At 52.5% G+C, this 21708-nt stretch overlaps 1 protein-coding gene across 3 annotated transcripts in view; it reads left to right on the top strand.

The window, feature by feature from the left end:
* Nucleotides 1–21708, top strand: part of PCSK6 (proprotein convertase subtilisin/kexin type 6) — a 102562-nt gene that overhangs the window by 56011 nt on the left and 24843 nt on the right. For 2 of the 3 annotated variants that reach the window (XM_066238560.1, XM_066238557.1), the window contains exons 8-13: nt 3192–3404; nt 7003–7103; nt 8854–8957; nt 10547–10664; nt 13935–14123; nt 15858–15994. In XM_066238560.1, the coding sequence (XP_066094657.1) occupies nt 3192–3404; nt 7003–7103; nt 8854–8957; nt 10547–10664; nt 13935–14123; nt 15858–15994 (862 nt within the window). The remainder of the gene's footprint in view (nt 1–3191; nt 3405–7002; nt 7104–8853; nt 8958–10546; nt 10665–13934; nt 14124–15857; nt 15995–21708) is intronic. The other variant, XM_066238559.1, reaches the window with a different exon arrangement.

Here is a 21708-nt window from a genome sequence, read left to right as displayed (position 1 = left end):
TAAACGTTTTTAAAAGTTTTTATTATACTATAACCTAAGCACTGTGACTAAATATGGTTAATAATGCATCAAATCATACCAGAGGATCAGATGAAAGGAAGCATCTGTCTCCCTGTCATTTTAAACTTCACTCATGACTTTTTTCCCTAAATAATATGATGTGATTACTTTTTCGGGTGTATTGAATTTGGTCACTCTTCTATTAATTTCCTTGTATGGGGGTTGAGTTCTTATCTCTTAGAATGTCCCCAACCTGGCGACCCCCTTCCTGGGCTGAGGCCTCACCCCAGGTCCTTCGCCTGCTGACCACAGGCTGGCCAAGTGGCGTGGGAAGACCCAGGCAACCCCGTCAGTACTAATGTCTCGTCTTCCCCACACTCGGCCCCTGCCACCCACCCCATCACCTGGACCTCACTCCTGGTGACAAGTGACACCTCCCCAAAACTGTGCTCATTTAAGATGCAAATTGGAGGTGGAGTTTGCTGCCTGAAAGTGGTGTCAGTCCTGCACGCCCGTCATTTCTGTGACGTGGTGTTTAAACAGTTGAGATCTCAGGTCGGGGCCCCCCATTTCTGGGGGAGGTCATGATGGTTTGTAGACAGTTACCGGGGTCCTCAGAGTCACTTGGGTTTGTGTAGACAGGACTTTGCTGGAGGTAGGAGAAGATTCTGAGCAACATCAGCTTCCCGCGGCTGCCAGGCGAGAGGAGTGCAGAGGGGGCTGTGTGGTTCTTCATCATTCTTGTCACAGGGTTTGAATTACCGAGGTCATTTTTTTTTTCCTTTGAGCCGCCCCGAAGTAAAATATGTCACCTAGGGGGCCTTAGATTGCAGCTGTCTGAAGCTGTCACGAAAAATCCTCCTGGAAACGCTATGATCTCACCTGAAGCACAGTCCCCGCTCTGTTCCTCCTCAGGGTCCATTTGTTACCTGTCGTCCTTTGCTGCACAGTCTGACTTCACTTTAGGTAGACGGTGTTGTTCAGTGGCGGGAGAGACTTCGAGAGCTGTAGTTTGGCAGAAAGGTCTATTTAATGCTGGTCTTTAGGAAGCTCAAAGCGTTCTCTCAGGTGTCATCGGAAGGGGAGATGGATGGCCCTGTGGCCTTGGGCATGTCAGGCTCTTGACAGGCCGAGGGGAGGCCCGAAGCCGCAGCCCCAGCAGTACCTGGGAGCTTGCTAGAAACTCAGCATTTCAGACCCACAGGGGCTCATGTGCACACTCACAAACAGGGTGCTGTGTGAGGCCCTTCTCCGTGCTGCTGGGGCCCATTTTGCAAAATGGTAGCCTTTTATTACTAGTTTGGGGTGGACACTGGGGTGACAGTGTCTTAGAGATGACTGTCATGGAGTAAAGTCAGGCTCTGATGGTTTAAAAACCTTTCGTTTGGGTGTTAGTTGGTCTGAACGAGCTTTCTGCAGGCAGTCAGATGCGCAGGAACACCCCTGTCCTTGGGGCTTTGTGCCCTTTTTCTGGAGTGTGTGATGTTTGGTGCCTCCCAGCAGCCTTTCTGTCACTTCCTGGCCACGCAGTCAGGCCCGTGTTGGTGGTATGGAGGGTGGGTGCATGAGGCACTTTGAGTGGTGGGACTGGGCGTGCGTGCGGGCCCTTCCTGTGGACTCCATGGGGCTGGAGCAAGTGTCAGACCATGACAAATGGGCATAGGAGAGGGAGCTGTGGTCACTTGTTCCACCGAGTGGGGTGGCGTGGGGCTTCAGAGCAACCCAGGGTGACCCGGAGCCCTGAGGGCAGGAGGGACGTCTCCCGTCAGCTGTCGGGCTTCCTGTTGACTAGAAAGGGATTGCAGAATTTTGCTGACAGTTTTCTTTAAATTGGCCAGTTGTCGGGCATAAGTATCAATTTCCTGCTGCGTGTTTGGACAGGAGGGTCTTTGGCAAGGGTGCCGGAGTTACCAGCCCCGTGGGTCCAGTTTCCTGTGGAGACGGATGTTGGCCGTGCTCTCTGGGACTGGCTGTGCCGCCAGCAGGTCCGGCCACTTGAGCGGAGTGGTTCTTGGATGAGCTCATCGTGAGCCAGTGCCTGTGGCTGGGATGCCCACTTGGTTTGGTCACAACTCATTGATCCTGTGGGCATGGTGCAGGACAGGACCCACCTGGACCCACCACTGTCCTTCAAAGATGTGCTCCCATGTGTACGTTCCTAAGAAAGACCCCACACAGTGACGCCACCGGCTGTGGCTGGTGACAGCCCAGCCCCTATAACGCATACGCCTGGTGGAGACACCGTGTGCCGCCGTGGCACTCCACACCTGTCTACCCAGAGTTCATGGCCCAGCCCTTTGTCACGTGTCGCTTGCTCACCAGGCAGAATGCTTCTTCAGCTGGGTTTGAAGAGAACTGGCCCCTTCCCCACAGAACCAGGCCTTTCTTTTTATTATTATTATTATTATTAAGTGAGAAGTGGGGAGGCAGAGAGACATCCCGTATGTGCCCCTGACTGGGATCCACTAGGGGGCTATGCTCTGCCCATCTGGGGCCATTGCTCTGTTGCTCAGCAGCAGAGCTCTTCTTAGCACCTGGGGCAGAGGCCATGGAGCCATCCACATCGCCCGGGGCCAACTTGCTCCAATGAGCCATGGCTGTGGGAGGGGAAGAGAAAGAGAGAGAGAAAAGGAGAAGGGTGGAGAAGCAGATGGTTGCTTCTCCTGTGTGTCCTGATCAGGAGTCGAACCCGGGACTTCCACACACCAGGCCAATGCTCTACCACTGAACCAACCGACCAGGGCCAGGACCAGGCCTTTCAGTCCAGAGAATGTAACATTATAAATTCAGCCATCATCTCTCATCTCAGTATTCCTTGTGGCACCGTGTGTTCTTTTGGATATAGGTGATTACAGGACATTGTAAAGGAAATTGTGAGCAGAGCTCTGGAGCAGGACAGCATATGTGAGGGCCCGTAGTTTCCTGTGAAGAGCCAAGTGATCCTTCTGGGTCCTGTCTGCAGCGTAACCTGGGATTCTCAAGTATTAAGTTTCTCTCCACAGTCAAAACTGCTCTGTTAAAATAAAACAGTGCCCTCTATTAAAATCAAATCATGTCCCCAGTGCCATGCACACAGTCTGGATACTTCCTGTGAAGGGACGTTCAGGAGACAGTGCTGCAGGCCAGGCCGAGACCCACCCCGCCGGGCCGGGCAGCCAGGCTGACGCCTGGTTTTCTTCCTTCCCCTCCAGGGCCGGCAGGGTTTGGGATCCATTTTCGTCTGGGCGTCCGGGAATGGCGGGAGAGAGGGGGACTACTGCTCTTGTGATGGCTACACCAACAGCATCTACACCATCTCCGTGAGCAGCACCACCGAGAACGGCTATAAGCCGTGGTACCTGGAGGAGTGTGCGTCCACGCTGGCCACCACCTACAGCAGCGGGGCTTTCTACGAGCGGAAAATCGTGAGTGCTTCTGGCAAGGCAGAGAGCTCAGGAGGGGAGCCCTCAGCCCTGGCAGCAAGTTCCTCTTCCTCCTAACAAAAAGAGGAGCTGGGTCCAGGCTCATTTGTCCCCTGTCCTAGGTCCCACCATCACCTTTTCAGGGAACTAGTTGTGCCTCAGGGTAAACCTCAGTCCCTTGGCAGCCTTCCTCAGACTGTGCCTTGCTAATTTTTGCACAGAGTGCCAATTAAAACCCTCTCTGGCTCTAGAGGTCTAAAAATACCCTTTAAGAATGGGGTCCATTCTCACCACGACTCTCCTTTTAGCTGTCTCAAATTCTGTGTTTGCCTCGCTTGGGATCCACCGGTTCAGTTTCAACGTGCAGAATGAAGTCAGAGAGAGTCTGGGTTATGCAGTGAAAGTGTGGAGAAATCCAAGTGTTCCTCTGGGCATTCCCTCCCTAACAGAAGGGCTCTTTCTGGACAGGGAGCTGAGCGGTGGCTTCTGTCTGCCACGCTCCCTGGATGAACATCAGTGTGATTAGTCTTTGACAAAGTGACTGTTTTCATTCGGAATGTAGCCCGAGTTTGTGCTTCCTCCCTTCTGTCACACTTCCTTCCTTTAAAAGAAGTCAGAGGCCGGCTGTTACCTTGAAATTAGTGCAGAATTCAGATGAGCAGTCGTTAAGTTGGGTCTCAGACATTTGAAGATCCAGGCCCTGGGGCTGGCCGGGCACAGCTTGCTTTTAAAGCTCACTGGCATCTTTCATTCCCCGGCTGCTGAGCCGCGTCTTCAGAGGACCTGCAAGTTTATTTTTACACTTCTCGCTGAGAGCACATAGGCCCCCTGTTCTTCCCTGTGCTCTGCACCAGCGGAAAGGTCAGCCCCGCTCGTCCGGGAGCCAGCCTGGCAACGGCCCGGCCAGTTAACGAAGGTATTAATTTTAAGTTATTTTTCTTTTCCATTGGAGCACACGCCCCTGGGACAGGCCGCCGAGGTTCTGAATGGTGTCCTGTTTGTGTAGGGCTGGAGTGCGTCTGCTCACGGGTTGACTGGAGTCTCATTAAACGGGTGCCCATCCCAAAGCCTGAGGAGGGGGGGCCACTGGCTGGAGGGGTGAGGTGGGGACTCTGCCGTCGTCCACTCTGACCGGGCCTTGCACTGGGAGGACAGTGCCTCCTGTCCCAGGAGCAGGGCTTACTGCTTTGTTTGTTTAGTTAACTAGACTGCATGTGCGTGTGTGTACGTGTGCGTGTGTGTCTGTATGCACACATGTGCTTGTGCATATGCATGTGCGCATACGTGTGCACATACGCACACATGCGTGTTTATGTGCATGTGCACACATGCATGCGTGTTCTGTGCATGCATGTGTGCGTGTGCATATGTACATGTGCGTGTTCGTTTGTATGCTTGTGTGCGCGTGTCTGTATACATATGCATGCATGTGCTCATGTGTGTGCATGTGTGTGTGCATGTGCTTGCATGTGTGCGTGCCTTAGCTATAAAGTGCCTCTCAGATAGACCCCTCCTCTGAGCAGCGCATGTGGGCAGGAAGGTGCAGCTGGGAGAGGGGCACGAGGCAAACACGCTTGGCTGTGCTGGCCGTCCTGGCACACCCCTCTGATAACAGGGATGGAGTTTCTTTTTCTGGATCTTCGAGGGCTGCGTCTTTGCTCAGAGTCCCCTTAGAGACCTTGCCAGGGAATGACAGTCATTGTGACGGCGACGTCAAGGCTCTGTCCTCTGGGAACTTCCCAGTGCTCTCTGTGTAGTGAGTGCCAGGCAGCGTTCTCCTGAGGGAGCCACTGCACGGTGTAGGGATGAGACTCTGGGTAAATGGAGGAACGCCTAAAGTGAGCATCTATCTCTTACCCGTTTTCTCTGCGGCTTTTTTGTTCTTTCTCTGAATGTGAGTGGCATACGGTGCATGATGTTTGGTCTCAGGAGAGGGGCTGTGCATGTTGGCTCAGGTTTCTGTGCCCTGCGGGGAGGCCCCTCTGCTCACTCCCAGAGGCTGGAGAGCCAGCCGTGAGCTTGTCCAGGCCAGACACCCCTGGTGTCCCTCACGGGTCCCCATTTACTGAGCACAAGTAGGTGCCAGCTGAGACTTCCCCAGGAGCCCTGAAGTACCGAGCACGGCACCCCCTTACAAATGAGGATCCTGGGGTCAGAAATGTGCGTCCTCACCTGCGCCCCCCTCCTCAGCCGCCCTCCCCACAGCCCAGACTGACAGGAGGGAGGAGAAGCTCGTTTGTGCTGGCGTTTCTGTCACCTCTTCCTGTGTGTGTGACACCGGCATCCAGTCCCCTTGCTGATGATGGTCGGCCCGGCCGAGACAGCACGAAGGATGCTGTTCCCCCTGGAAGAGGGTCTGGGTGTTGTCACTAGGGAGGTTTGCGGTCAGGGGCTATGCACATTGGCTGCAGGGACCTTGCACTTGGGGGTGGGGGTTGCTGGTTTCCTAATATTGTCATAACTCACTGTCCCAAACCTAACAGCTGACAGGAGCACAGTAGGTCAGACGTGCAGCACCTCGGCTGGGCCTCTGTTCTCAGCCCCACCAGGCTGGAGTCGGGGGTCAGCCGGGCTGCACTGTTCAGGAGGCGCTAGGGAAGAATTAATTTCCTGTGCATTCGGGCTGTTGGCAGAATCTGGATCCTCGCGGTTGTAGGACTGAGCTTCCGTTTCCTGTGGGCCGTCCACTGCAGCCACTGTTAGCTTTATAGACATCCGCGTTCCTTGGCGTGGGTCTCGAGCTCCCTCCTCACAGCCAGCAGGGACAGGCCAGGTCCCTCTTGTGCCTCTTTCCACGCCTGGGACCCTCCAGACAGCCAGGACGCTCTCTCTGACTTGAGACTGGGTAGCAGCCTCAACTCCGTGTGCAGAAGGCTCAGGGGCAGTACTGGGCACAGAACCCCGCCTGGCACTGTCGGTCTCCTGCAGCTGAAGCTGCACGTGCTGATTGGATGGTGGCTGCCTCTCCATTTCAGGACAAAGGCACAGTACACATCCGGCTGTGCGGTAGTGAGGTCCAGAATCCCTACCCCGAATCAGCCTGTGGGCCTCTTGGTCAGCAGAGCCCGTCTCAGCTTCCTAGAGAAAATGGCCGGCTTTGTGGCTTCCACAGCCAGCCCTGTGAGGTCCAGGCTGCCCCAGGCTTATCTGCTGCTGCAGTTGGAACTCAGTGCTTTGGGGACATGGTTGGCCATCCAAGGAGGACAGCCTGGGGCAGGGCCACCAGGCCCCCTACATGTTCCCAGCTGTCCTGAAGTCAGGTGGTGGCTGGGGGTGTTGCCATGGACACCGGCAGGTGCTCTGCCCTGGGGACTCTGCAGGGGGCGCTCCTCTGTCTCACTGTGTCTCACCTTTGTGTCTCAACACCCACTTCACTTTCCCTCTGCCTTGTCCTCTGTGATTAGCCTGTTCCCAGGGCGGGTCCATTTCTTACACGAGAGCAAAGCCGTTCAGCAGGGAGTACCAGACACACGGAAACCACAGTTGCCAAGATGTGCCCGAGCAGTGCCTTTTCCACCCACGGCACCACGGCCACACGTGCCCAGGACAGCAGGTCCAGTGTCTGGCTTCTCCTGAGAGCTGACTTCACCTCTCCCCCCAGGTCACCACAGATCTGCGTCAGCGCTGCACGGATGGCCACACGGGAACCTCGGTCTCGGCCCCCATGGTGGCGGGTATCATTGCCCTGGCTCTAGAAGCAAAGTAAGTTTCCACCTACGATCTCCTTTTTCCTTTGTTTTTATGTTTTTATTATAGTAAAATACACATAAGATAAAGTTTAACATTTTGACCAGTTCAATAAGTATGTTCATGCTGTTGAGTCACTACCACCACCGTCCGGCTCTGGAATGTTCCATACTCCCACACTGAATCCCTGTCCTCATTAAACAACATCCCTCGTCTCCGTCGGCTCGGGCTCCCAGAGCGGAGCACCACAGACTGGGGGAGCTTAGACACAGAACACTGCTTCTCACAGTTCTGGAGGCAGGAGGGTCAGATGGAGGTGTTAGCAAGGTGAGTTTCCACTGAGGCCTGTCTCTTGGGGTGTGAACGGCTGCTTCTGCCTGTTGCTCACCTGGATTTCTTTGTGTGTCCCGAGCCTTGTGGGAGGATACCAGTCAGATGGGGTGAGGGCCTACGCTAACGATCCACTTAATCACCACCTTAAAAATCTGTCTCCACATGCAGCCATGTTCTGAGGTACTGAGGTGGGGGTTAGGGCTCCCACATGTAATTGGGGGGGGGGCTAAGCCCATAGCACTCCACATCTGCCTCCCGCCAGCCCTAACAACTGTCATCCCATTTTCTGTCTCTGACTTTGCTGTTGGAACCGCACGTGGGGACCATGTGGCCTCTGTCCTGCTGTGACCGCTGCCTTGTCCTCAGGGATCATCATGCTGAGCAGCGGTCAGGACTTTGTTTCCTTTTTAAGCTCATCACTCAGGTTTGAAGTGGGTCCTTCCCCTTCTCTTTTCTGATGACCTCTGTAGGACCACAGGGAGCAAAGCGGGCCAGCCTCTCGCCCCAAACCCCTCTGACTCACACGGCAAAGGCACACTCTCGGTGCCTGCCCTCCGTAAACTTTGGTTCCTACGTGACAGCACAGTGGTGAGGCTCCGCCTGTCATCAGGCAGATAAAGAATCCCCAGTTATCAGTGTGTGGATGGGTCAGAAAGAAGGGCGTTGGCAGTGACGGTGTCAGAAGCAGACGTTAGCTGATACAGTACATCAAAACCCAAGCATGGGAAGCAGTCATTTGTTGTAGATGAGATTTTAAATGATTCAAAAATCATGTCTGAGCTACTCAAGTTCTCGTAATTATGTTGTTTTGCGTGTCGGCTTGCACAAGACAAAAGAGCAGAACTCACACATGCTCTCATTTTAATGAAGGCACAGCTAAATATTTTCGATTTTCAGGCCAACATGTTAGCCCCTGTGTCCTGAGGCTTTTGCATAAAATCCTAAATAATTAGTTACTGGTGTGGAAGTTGCTTTCAAATACTTAACAATTCATCGTTTTATATTTTATTCCATCCCTTATTGGAAACATGCAAGGAATTTTGTTCGTCAAAACTAAATAGAAAACAAACCCTGGTTTTGTGCCAGACTGTCCCATTAAACTTGGCGGGTGGACCCGCAAAACTCCAACTGACTTCCCCCTTGTGGTTTGAGCTCGTCCAGAGGGTGACGGGCAGCAGATCGCTAACATCTCGGGGAGTGACAGTGAGGCTGTGACTGTAACTCACCAGGGCTGTTTTGTGTCAGGCTCACTTGCTGGAAACCATTCTTTACCAGGAGGTGGAGAGCTGGTCCTTTCCCCAGATACGGTGCCTGTGGGCTCCTGCATGTCTGGGCGCAGGGCTGACTCCCGGTGACCAGGTCTGAGTGCACTGGTGCAGCCACCCATGTTGACCTGTGTGGACTGCAGCGATCTGTCCTTGTGTTGTTGCAGCAGCCAGTTAACCTGGAGGGACATCCAGCACCTGCTGGTGAGGACATCTAGGCCAGCCCACCTGAAAGCGAGTGACTGGAAAGTCAACGGTGCCGGTCATAAAGGTATGGAGCCTGGTGCGCCGTCCAGGTAGGCAAGGGCTGGTCCCGGGGGGCCCTCTGAGTGACCTCCAGGGATCAGTGTGAGGGGTGACGTGAGCCCTCAGAGAGAATCCCCAGACAGCACTCACTGTGGGTCACACCCGTGACCTGAGAAAAAGTACCCTGGAGCCTCAAACTCATTGAGGGAGAGACCTGAGGTCACTAGCTGCGGGTTCTCTAACTTCAGGCCTTTTTCCTCATGCAGAGAAAACTAGCATCAGCACTGACTTAACCATTCTCTTTAAAGTGACTACCTTCTTTTTTTACATGAAACATATTGTAAAAGGAAACTTTATTACATCTCATTAGTCATGGATTTGATATGTAGTTACAGTTTTCCTAATGTACATTAAAACAAATCTGTAAATATGATCAAAATATTTGTTTGCGTAACCCCTAAAAGCAACATGCACTCTTAGCCCTGAGTAGCTCTGTGATTTTGAAAGTAGCCCTCAATTTCTTCATCCATTTGCACAATGAAGACATTGAGATAGTTATATAAGTTACTTTGTAACTATAAAACTTCTGTCCCGCAAGCCCCTGTATTGTAAAAATAACTCATAGAAGAACAGTGAGGTCCCCCCCCCCCCCAACAACCTGTTACAGATGCAGGGACCATGAAACCCAGGTATTTGGAGTGTCTGGAGCAGGTAATTATAGGACTAGGCTACTGGCTTCTTACTAGAGAAACTTGAAAAGATTTACATTCAGCCATGGCATGTTAGGGAGGACTTTTTTTTTTCTTTTCTAAAGCTCAAGCCAACTATTTCAACACCAAACTTGATACTACTATCTGTGAAATATAGGTCAAGCGTTGTTACTACGAGTTCCAAGGGACATTCCTCTTAATAAGGAGGCCATTGATCAGGCCTAATGTATCTTTGTTTTGCAGGAATGTTGGTAGCAGGGTGTGCTGTAACAAGAGCTGACCTACATTTCAGTTTTGGCCTAATTAAATAGGAAAATAGATTGTATCTGGTTCTCTACCTTGCCAATTAAAATGAAACTTTGAAACTCCCTAGCATTGGCCAAGTTCAGCTCTGAAGCGGGCCCGCTTGCAAGCGCTTGGGGTATGCACCCATGCTACTGTCCCTGCGTGCCCTGGAGCTCAGCTGAGGAGGAGAACGGCAAAGGCCAAAGGGTGTCAGAGTCCCTCCCTGTGGTGTGGGATTCAGGCAGTGCCAAGGCTGACCTGTCCCTTTAAGGCACAGAAGCCTGTGCTCATCCCACCAAAGGAAAGTTCTAGGCATTCCACTTTGCACCAAAATGGGACACATCTCCTGTCCTGCACTGCTGGTTGGAAGGAGTGAAATTCAGATTGAGCAGAGCAGGGGGCACTCGGAAACAATCCTCAGATGGCGTGTCCTGCTGCCTGGGGCTCTCGGGAGACGTCTGGGTCCTTTCAGTCCTTGAGTGGTTGGTCCCAGGACCGTGGAGGCCATGACCAGTGCCCTCTGCAGGGGTCAAGCAGTGAATGGGAGTTAGGCCTTCTAGGAGTTGCTCCATTCTATGGGTGGGGGGCAGAGCCAGGTCTGAACGCCCTGTCTTTCCAGTTAGCCATCTGTATGGATTTGGCTTGGTGGATGCAGAAGCCCTCGTCATGGAGGCGAAGAAGTGGACAGCAGTCCCCTCCCAGCACATATGTGTCGCGGTCACCGACAAGAGGCCCAGGTGAGGCTCAACTCTAGCTCGTGCAGCTTATCAGGCACGCTGGTTTGGCCTTGACACCTCTGGGAGGTATTTTGGGGCAGGTGTTCCAACTTGCATCCCTGTGTGCACTGATGGGACACACACTCTCAGGGTCATGACACTGGAGGAGGAGTCCTTCCTTAATGTGATTGTGTTGGGGGATTTTGTTGCCAACTGTGGTTTCCCCTTTTCTAGCAAATTCTCTGTGATGGAGAGTCAGTCCCTCAGCCTTTTGCTGGAAATTCTCATCCATAATATTCAGTATAACCAAGCTGACCAGAGATTGGTCTTGCCCTGTGGGAGTAATTAGGATGAGCATCCTTCCTGTTGTTACCTACCAGAGGTTGAGGCAGTAGCCCCTGCCGAGTCCTACCTTCCCTGAAAACCCTCAGCCATGGACTGGGGAGATGGCCAGTGCCCCTTCCCACTGCAGGAGGGGGTTGTTTCCAAAGTGCATAACAGCTCGGGGTTGCTGTCATCTGGACCCCCAATAATCTTGCCAAGGTGTCAGCACATGGATGTTTTACGAGCCTCGAGCAGGTGCTGTGAGCACCAGGCTGCTTCTTTCTCCATGGTTAGGACACGCCTGACTTCACTCTTGGTGTAAAGTTGTTCTAAGTCAGCTATGTTTGTTTACTGGAATTTATTTTAAAAAATCGACTGTCAAGTGAATTGGAGAGCAAGAGCCCCACTCCATCAGGAGGGGCCACCCTGTGTGGGGAGAAGGTGTTCTCTGGTCCCCAGTGTCTGTAAAGGATGGAATGCATTCTTTCCTAGCTACAACTAGATACTTATTATCTTTGGGAAGTATGTTTGGAAGAAGAAACCATGAGGAGAGGAATACTGATCATTGCTTTATCCACACACTCAGGTGCCCCCCCCTCTTTTCCCCCAAAGTTAGAAGCAGGGACCCTCATGTGCCTGACCTGGATCCACCCGGCATGCCCACCAGGGGGCGATGCTCTGCCCATCTGGGGCGTTGCTCCGTTAAGGCCAGAGCCATTCTAGCACCTGAGGCAGAGGCCATGGAGCCGTCCTCAGTGCCCCGGCCAACTTTGCTCCAGTGGAGCCTTGGCTATGGGAGGGGAAGAGAGAGAGAGGAAGGAGAGGGGAAAGGGTGGAGAAGCAGATGGGCGCTTCTCCTGTGTGCCCTGGCCTGGAATCGAAACCAGGACTTCTACACACCAGGCCAACACTCTACTACTGAGCCAACTGGCCAGGGCCACCTAGGCCTTGTCTTTGAGACGACCTCTACCTTAGGAGCGTCTCCCCCTCATAGTGGGACCTTTTGCTAGAACATGTTGAGACAAGTGTTTCTCGCTGATGCCAGGGATGCAGCAGAGATCCAGGAGCCCGTGTTGGGTGAGTAGCCCTGGGAGCGTCTCTTGAGCTGCTGACTGTGAGGACTTCTCCAGGGCTGTCCCTCCATGTCCTGGCAGGCTGGTCGGCCAGCAGACAAGCCTCAGTCTTGCGATGCTGGCAAGGTCTTCAAGCGAGGTGGGGGGTGAAAAATGTAGTCCCTCAGCATCTATGGGGGAGGTTTGGTCCCAGGACCCCCTTCCCTGGACATCAAATCCACAGGTGCCTAAGCCCCTCCATGTCAAGTGGCATGTTTGCAGATAACCTGCCCACACCCTTCAGTTCATCATCTCTGGGTTACTTATAATCTGATACAATGTAAGTGCTGAGGAAGTCTGCTTTCAACTCTAAGGTTCAAACTGATGGTGAGGGAAAAAACACAATCTTGTTTAGGGAATAAGGACAAGGAAGAGAGTCTGTGCGTGTTCCTGTTTGGTGGTAGCTCTAACTACAGTAGAGCTAATCCTGTACTACATGTCAGCAACAATGTAGCTTTGCTTTTTCAAATGTTTTCAATTCTGGATCCATAGACACTGGTAACTTCCCAGCTCGGGCAGACAGACCAGTGGAGTGGAGAGGGTTTCCACCCCTGGCCTGGCTCTTGCTCTTGGGCCCTGAAATGTGTCAGGTATCTGAAAGTGTCGGGTTATTTCTGAGACGCACACACGCTTAGTGAGACTGCCGGGAGGAGACCCTCCCCACAACAACCCCTCAAGTTACCTTCTTAGTGCAGGGGTGGGGAGAAGTTGCCTATGGACCTCTGTGGCCCCGCAGGACTGGAACCCTCCAGAACTTTCTGTCCTGCTCTGCATCTGCTGCAGCGGGGCCTGCTGACTGGTAAAGCACACAGTGAAATTTGGGAGCAGGCAGTGAAAGAAGTCAGCCTCTCTAATTCAATTTATGATGCATACAAATCATGTTTTCAAATATTTACAGTCTCCGAGGGAATTACATCACTGTTTGTAACTGTTTTGAGTGTTTCTTATGAGTCAGGTCCTGTCGAGCCAAACGATGTAATTCCTGGGGGACACGGAACCTCAGCCCCCCACTCCTCTCCTGAGAGGGAAGTCGAACAGAATGTGCTACTGAGCGGCCAGAGGACGTTTCTTCAGATTCCAAGTCCTTGGGGCCAGCCGCTCGGATGGGAGCAGCACTTGGGGCGGGTCTCTGCTTCTTCTGGGGAGCATGCTGAACACATCCTGGTGGAGCTGCCTTGTGACTGACGGGGGCTGAGGGCTTGTCCTCCGAGCCCATCCCAGGTGGTGAAACTGACCATTCCCATTGGTGGGCAGGAGAGGAAGGGGAGCTATCTGCATGTGGACAGCTGGGGGCAGGCCAGCTTCTGTTCGTCCTCTGTGAGTCTGTCTGGTCACCATGGCTTCTAGTATAAGAGACCAGTCCTGACCCTGAGCTGCCTGTCCGTCTCCTCTCTCCTGGTGTTTTGAACACAGGTGTGGGCCCACATGAGCAACTGTGGGAAGTGAGGCCTAGACTCTGGAGCCTTAAATCCTAGTTCTGCTTCCCAGTAACTGTGTGGCCTTGGGCATGACCCTTGACTTTTCTGGATTAAATGGGTCAGTCCTTACACATTCTGAGACCGGTGTCCGGTGCCTGGCTGGCAGTTGCTGCATCATGACCGAGACTTCAAGGCCCGTCCCCAGCATGGGGAAGTGGGACCGTAAGTCCTCGCAGCCCGGCCACTGGGGAAATGAGCTCTGCTGGTCTGCTCCGAGGCTGCACAAGACGCTGATCTTTAATTCCTGTGAGCCCATCCCAGAATGACAGCCATGTTCTGGGTGGGGACATCTGAGCTCTGTGGGGGTCCCTGGCCTCCCGAGCCGCTCCTGGAGTCTGTTGCCCTCGTGGGTGACTGAGCACCGCCTCTCCCACCAGGAGCATCCCCGTGGTGCAGACGCTGCGGACCAGTGCCCTGACCACCGCCTGCGCTGACCACTCAGACCAGCACGTGGGCTTCCTGGAGCACGTGGTGGCCCGCATCTCCCTCTCCCACCCGCGCCGAGGAGACCTCCAGATCCACCTGGTCTCCCCCTCGGGAACCAGGTCCCAGCTCTTGGCAAAGAGGTAAGGCCAGGCTGGCCCAGCGGGGCCGGGCCGGGCAGTTGGTGGGGTCAGCGGCCTACAGGAGCAACTTGGACATCCCAGCCAAGACAGATACCCTGCTGCTTCACGGGGTACCCGGGGCCGCACTTTCTCCGTCTCTGTTCCTCGGCTCTGGGCATGCCCTCTCGGTCCTGTGTCACACTCAGGGGCGTTCTTCGGACTGACTGTGGTCATGTCCATCATGTCCATGCGCAGGCTGGGAAGGGCTCCCCCTCCCCCTCCCCCTGACCTCTGAGAGCCTGCCGGGCCCCCACCCACTCTGCTCTCCTTTCCTCTCACCTCCCTCATTCTGCGCAGGCCCAGCCCGCGCACCCTGGATTCTTAGAGAGCGTGTTCTCAGATTCTCTGGATCGGCACTGCCCCTGTGCTGGCTGGTGCTGCTCCTGCCTCCTACCCCGCCCAGCACCTCCTACCCACCCCGAGGCCGCCTGGCAGTCATCTGAGTCTCGGGATTTGCACCCCCCCCACCCCCCGCAGATTGTGTGATTATAGGATCTATTACCTTCTCTTGCTTTCACATCTGAATTCGGCAACCTTTTCTGCTTGCCAGGGTATTTATTTCCACCAGGAGTGAGCTTACATTTATAAGTGCTTCAGCCCTTAAAGGACGGGTTGTTCTGTCCCTGTTGTGTTGGATTCTGTTTCGCATCATGTGTGAAATCAGCCTTGACCTTTGCAGTTTCTTCGAAGAAGGGCCCCTTGATAAACATTTTTATACGTTGCATGTTCAGAGAACCCCCAAATTGAAAACCAAGTCCTACATCATAGAAAACATTTCCATCCGAAGTTCTGATGAACAAAAGAGTCCCTATGTGCATTGTTCCCATGCAGAGACAGAAAATGGGACTGAGAGGGCAGACAAGCTGGAACTGTTTCTTCTCAGGAGGGCAGACCCGTGGGTGGGGCAGCCAGCAGGTGCCCATGAGCTGCTTTGTTTCTGCTCTAACTGCACCTGAGAGCACAGCCCGGGGCTGAAGGCCAAGAAAGGAAGGGCCTTCTGTTCTGGAAGGTCCGAGGGAGACTGACTGGGAAGGGGCTCCTGGTCCTGCCCACACGCACCCAGGGTGCCTCCCACCCACTCTGAGGAACAACCAGGCCTGTCCTGTCATCTCCCCAAATGCAATTGTTGAAGCTCATTTAGCCCTGGAGGTGCAGGGACAGCCCTTTCCCCGCAAGTTTGAGTAGCCACACATTTTCCTTCTTCTGTCTGAAAACGGCACAGTAGAGCTGGCTCTGGACAAAGGGGGATGTCTCACGCACTCCACATGCCCACGTGTTAGAGGGGCTCCTGGGCTCCTGGGGGAAGTCAGGTCCTGGCCTCCTCCTGCTTTGTGCCTTCAGGCACCGGGGACATGGGCTCTGGATGGGAAGGGACCAGACACCCTCTGAAGGCGGTGGAAAGGACAGGGACAGGAGCCATGGTGGCCTGCAGTGAGTGTGCAGCCAATCTGTGTACCTGGGGTCTCTCCAGGTGGAGGGAGGTGACCACGATGGACAGTGTCCCTGTCTCGAGCAGTGTTGAACAAGGGCGTTTGCGAAAACAGTCAGCCTCTCCCCTGCACTTTTGCCTCATGGAGGGCCAGGCCTCTCACCTGCTGTCCTCCAGGTGCTGAGCACAGAGCCCTCCTTGGCCTCCTGCCCTGCCTTCCAGGCCTTCAGGCTCCTCCTGTTCTGACCCTGAGTCTCAAATTGCAGGTTGCTGGACCACTCCAGTGAAGGGTTTTCCAACTGGGAGTTCATGACCGTGCACTGCTGGGGAGAAAAGGCTGAGGGGGAATGGACCTTGGAGATCCAAGACATGCCGTCCCAGGTCCGCAGTCCAGAGAAACAAGGTCAGAGGCTCTGGAAATGTGGTCCCTTTCACATTTCAACCCTTTTGTCAACTCCAGAACTTTTTATTTAACTATGTCTCCAGCCAATTTTTTTTATGAAGGTCAAGTTCACATAATACAAACTTCACCATTTTCATTATTTTAAAGTCTATAATTAAATGGCTTTAGCACATTCACAGTGTTGTGCAACCATCACCACCATCTAATTCCAGACATTTTGTCCCTCCGGAGGGCTCACCATGCCCGTGAAGCGGCCAGTCCCCGTGCTCCAGCCCCTCCCTGCCCCTCGTCTGCTTTTGACATGTCTGTGTGGATTTGCCGCCTCGGACATTTTACGTGAATGGACTCACACCTTTGTGGTCTCTGTCTGCCTTCTGTGACTTAGCACGATGTTTCCAAGGTTCCTCCATGCTGTGGCATGTCTGTACCTCTGTCCCTCCTGTGACTGAGTACTGTTGCTCTGTGCTCAGTACCTCCTCAGCTGTGGGCAGCTGGTGGCTCCTACCTAGTGTTTGTTATGAATAATGCAGCTTTTTTTTTCTTTTTGTATTTTTCCAAAGTGAGAAGCGGGGAGGCAGTCAGACAGACTCCCACATGCGCCCTACCAGTATCCACCCGGCATGCCCACCAGGGGGTGATGCTCTGCCCATCTGGGCCATTGCTCCATTGCAACCAGAGCCATTCTAGCACCTGACACAGAGGCCATGGATCCATCCTCAGCGCCCGGGCCAGCTTTGCTCCAATGGAGCCTTGGCTGTGGGAGGGGAAGAGAGAGACAGAGAGGAAGGAGAGCGGGAGGGGTGGAGAAGCAGATGGGCGCTTCTCCTGTGTGCCCTGGCCGGGAATTGAACCCAGGACTTCTACACGCTGGGCTGACACTCTACCACTGAGCCAACCAGCCGGGGCTGAATAATGCAGCTTTGAACACCCATGTAACGTGTTATGTGGACATATGTCTATCACTCTCTTAGGTGTGTACCTAGGAGTAGAGTTGCTGAGCCATATAGTGTTTCTCTGTTTAACTCTTTGAGAATATTCTATAAAAATGTTTTCCACAGTGGTCAGAACTGTTTGCATTGTGGATGTTACCTTCACAATATCCCCATCAACACTTGTTCTGTTCCCATTTTTTGTTACTGTAGCCATCCTCCTGGGCGTGAAGCCCTATGTCTCTGTGGCTGTGGTCTGCATTTCCCAATGACTAATGATGCGGAATGTCTCTCCTTGTGTTTATTAGACATAAATCTTCTTTGAAAACGTCTATTCAAGCCTTTGGCCCATTTTAACATTGGCTTGTTCACATTTAATTGTAAGAGTCCTTTAAATAATCTGGATACTAGGTCATTATCAGAAAAGTGATTTGCACGTTATTTTCTCCCATTCTGTGGGTTGTATGGAAGGGGTACTGTCTAAGAGTGACCCCAGACTAAGCCCCGAACAGGCCGGTGTCCATCGTGTCCCATGTTCATCCTGGGTGCGGTTGGAAGCTGGGTCTTTGGCTGGTTGAGATAGGAATGGAATAAACACCTTCTGGTAGTTTCTAGCTCTGACCTGTGACTTGTCAGAATCCGGGGGCCTGGGATGCGGTCCTTAGCATTGTCGGAGAGGCCACACAGTCCTGCAGCAGTTTCTGAGGTGGGGTCATTTGTGCAGACTTCACTTTGCAGAGAGCTGTTGTTCCTGAGGTTGTCTCTGCAGTGACAGAGTAGACAGGTGGCCTCCCCTGTGGACACTACAGGCCCTCTGTGTGTGTGACGAGGACAGCTCCTCTCGCTCAGTTGCATGCTCAGCACCTCCGGGCATTCGGGCTTCCCCCTGAACACAGATGGAGCCTGCTTGGTCTGGCAGATTTAGGGGTGGGGAGGGAAGAAAGAGTGAGAGCTGTCTCGGATCCAGTCTGCAGTGTCGGTCGGGGAAGGTGACACTGGATGACCAGGATGACTCCTGCTCCAGGGAACTGGACTTGGAGGGAGGAAGCCTGGGAGCCCTGCTGTCGGGTCAGTGCTGAGGGCTGACTGATCCCACTGTTAGGGTGCTTCGGTGCTGGGGTGGCTCAGCAAACACACGCGCGCGCACACACACACACGTGTGCGCGCGCACACACGTGCACACATGCACACACATGTGCACACTCGCACGCACACACACACACACACACACACACACACACTGCCTCCAGGAAGAGCTGCCTGTTCCCACTTCCCACTTCTCTGTGCAGCACTGAGCCCCGCTGGGCCAGGGGCTGCAAGCCTGTGGTTCATTCCACCTCCCTCGGGTCTTGGCAGCTTAATTGCTTTTAAAAAGAAAAGCCAGCTCTGTGCCAACAGTGTGCTGAGTAAAATACTTTAAAATCTCAGATAAGACCTGGGGTTTATTATGTAATTAAAGCATCTGAATGATTTGCTAGTTCAAATCATACTCACCTCTGTCAGACTGAACTTGGTTTATGTCATCAATTTTAAAGCTTTAAAAGAACAAAACTGAATGGTCCATGGGTCATCCTTTTTTTTTTTTTTTTTTTTTTTTTTAGAGGGACAGATAGTCAGAAAGGGAGAGAGAAGAGAGAAGAGAAACATCAATTCTTCGTTGTGGCACCTTAGTTGTTCATTGACTGTGTTCTCATATGTGCCTTGACTGGGGAGCTCCAGCAGAGCAAGTAACCTCTTGCTCAAGCCACCGACCCTGGGCTCAAGACAATGATCTTGGGTTCAAGCCAGCAACTTTGAACTTAAAGCCAGCAACCTTGGGGCTCAAGCCAGCAACCTTGGGCTTCAAGCCAGTTACCATGGGGTCATGTCTGTGATCCCATGCTCAAACCAGTACCCCAAGCTCAAGCTGGTGAGCCCTCACTTAGGCTAAATGAGCCCTTTCTCAACCCAGCAACCTTGGGGTTTTGAACCTGAGTCCTGCATTCCAGGCTGATGCTCTATCCACTGCACCACCGTCTGGTCAATCCCATGGGTCACCCACCTACTTTCCTCTTCAATTCCTGGGTTGAGGACCATCTGGCATAGGAACAGGGTAGGAATGGAACTGTGTACAAATTCTGCTGCACAGATGTCACATTTCCAAGTGGCTTTTTAGCAGGCATAGTGACAGTCAAATAGGCAGGGCACTATATTGGGGAACATCAGTCTACTTTAAGGGAAGTGCATTCAATCTATGACCCAGGGTCCATCCTTACAATGGCCCTGACCCCCAACTCTTTATCTCATTGGAGCCATCCATGTTTGAGAAGAGCTTTGGTCCAAATGGTAATGTCCTATGTCATTAGTTTCTTTCTTCCTTTCTAAGGTGAATTAAGAGGAGTGAATGTCTAGTTGCCATTGGTTCAACTACTTATTTAATAAGCCACACTGTTTTTCTGACTCAATATTGCTAATCAGTAAACAGTTATCACCGAATCCTCAATAGGCTAAAAAGGCAATTTTCCAGGGGAGGAAATTAAAAAAAAGAGTATTTGGTATTAAAAAATTCCAACACACAGGCAGACACCTTATTAGACATCTCTAACTTCTCAACCCCATAGTTAGATGATCACAAACAGAGCCTTATGTTGTGTTGTAGCTGTAATATATAAAGAGTGCTTACAAATTACTAAGAAATATAAAAGCACCCCACCAGAAAAATAGGCAAAAAGCCTGAAAAGGCAATTCATAGAGAAAAAATATAAATAACCTATCAACAAAAAATATTTCATCTTTGTAGTAATCAAAGAAAATATGAGTTAAAACAAGGGAAATATGGTAGCAAGACAGCAAGCAGATGTTCTAGGGGTTGCACAGCCAATTCCAGGCTGTGGATGGTGGTCTGCACTTGGGACCACCATGTGATCTGGGGGGAGAGCAGGGACGTGGATGTAGGAGGGCCTGGCTCCCGGGACTGTCTCCCCGTTACTGTCTGGGGACCTTGTGAGGAAAGTTTCCCTCACTGTTGTGAGCACTTGATGGGAGGGTGAACACCTCTGGTGCCGTGAGGCACAGAGTAGTTGTCATGGAAGTTCAGGTTTTCCTTCTTCCCTCTTCTGACCGGTCTGCTGCAAGTGTAGGTTCTCACCACAGTCTTAGGAAGTGGTCCATTTGCCCTCTGGGAAAGTTCCAGCCCAGAGTAACTGGTGGAGACCTGCCTCTGGGTCTTTAAGGAAGTTGTAAGTGGCTGAGGCTCTGGAGCACCCAGAACTTGAAAACAGTAGAGTCCAGGGTTACACTTGGGCTGGCAAGAGTGCCTGCTATTCAGTGGACTGAAATGAAAACTCTCCTGAGTCTTGACCTCCACTGGTACATTTCCATTCTTCCTTCTTCTCAACAACATTCTCTTCCAATCCAAAGAAACCAGCACTCGCTAACCACCACCTAGGTTTTGCGATACCCTGAGATGCATAGGCTTTTCTGCGGCTCCCATGTGCGTGCAGGTGTGTTCTTGGGGTCACAGCCATTTACGTTCCCACCCATCTTAGCTTTCTCTGGAGCCTGGCCCGGCACACCTGACTCCACCTGCCCGCTTCCGTGGAATCCCACCTTCCCACAAACCTGAAAGTGGAAGCCGGGGCAAGTTCAGAGAGGTCCAGGCAGAAGGTAGTGCATTTGGAGTAAACTCTGGGGGCTCAGGTTAGTTCTGGAGACCAGACCTGACCCACGTGCCACGATACCTGGACTGAGAAGAGGACATTTCTATGCGAAGCTGGGTGGTGGGAGGAAGACCAGGTGACCACAAGTATTGCAGTTGGCACAAAGGACTTAGGACCTGAGGACCCAGTTCTGGGAGAGCCCAGGGCAGTGTCTTAGAGCTGGGGTCTGAGTTCCAGTGGGGCTCCTTCCTGCCTGGTCAGGGAACCTCTTTCTCAATCTCTGTTTCTGCCCATGGACGATGGGAGAAATAGCATCTGCTCCAGAGGTTTGGGTGAGGTTCATGTGCAGGAAGTTTTTATATGAACAAATCCTTTATGAGGATGTTTAAAGGTTTCAGGATTCTGATCTGTGTCTGACCATGGTGCCTAAAATGTCAACACTGCCAACAACTAATTCTTGACGTTCAGCATCTTGGAACCCCATCCCATGTGACGTCTATACACCGAATTCTATTAACCCTTTGAGCAGTATGAACATTAATTCCGTCCTCACTCAAAGGGTTATCAAAAAATTCACTACTCAAAGGGTTCAGTGGCCTCACAAAGGTGCTCCACTTGCTTGAATGGAAGACTTAAAAAAAAAGAACTGAGGAAATTATTATTTTTTCAAACATTGCTCAAAATAGTTCAGAGAGTTTACACTATCGACCTCCAAGTACAAGCACTAATTATGTTTTACTCCATGAATGTGACATTGTATTCCATCTGTGGCTCCCAAATTGGGCCCCGCCCCCTTCCCTTAAGTCTGGCCTGTTCCCACACAGGTAGGAGCTGCAGTGGCTAGGGGTCAGCAGTACTTGGGAGCCTGTGGCTTCACTCCCCACAGACTGCCCTGCATTTAGCTGTTGGCAGGGGCAGGTAACGTAACCCAGAGTGCACCTGAGGCTTGCAGTGATTGACAGGAGGTGAAGCTCACACCCTTTCTGACGAGGCCTGTTTGGAAGATGTTCCCTGGCCCAGCACCTACTGTTCTGTTTGAACATTTCGGCTAGCTTGATGGTTGTTCCCCCTCTTTCTCTACCTGAGCCCTTCCTCCCACTATGATTGTCCTGGGACAGCCCCTCCTGGGCAGCCTCCGAGTGTGGGC

Source organism: Saccopteryx bilineata, chromosome 7 (genome assembly GCF_036850765.1).
Source record: "Saccopteryx bilineata isolate mSacBil1 chromosome 7, mSacBil1_pri_phased_curated, whole genome shotgun sequence".
NCBI lineage: Eukaryota > Metazoa > Chordata > Mammalia > Chiroptera > Emballonuridae > Saccopteryx > Saccopteryx bilineata.
Note: the sequence above shows the minus strand (reverse complement) of the source record. Positions and strands in the feature narration are given on the sequence as shown.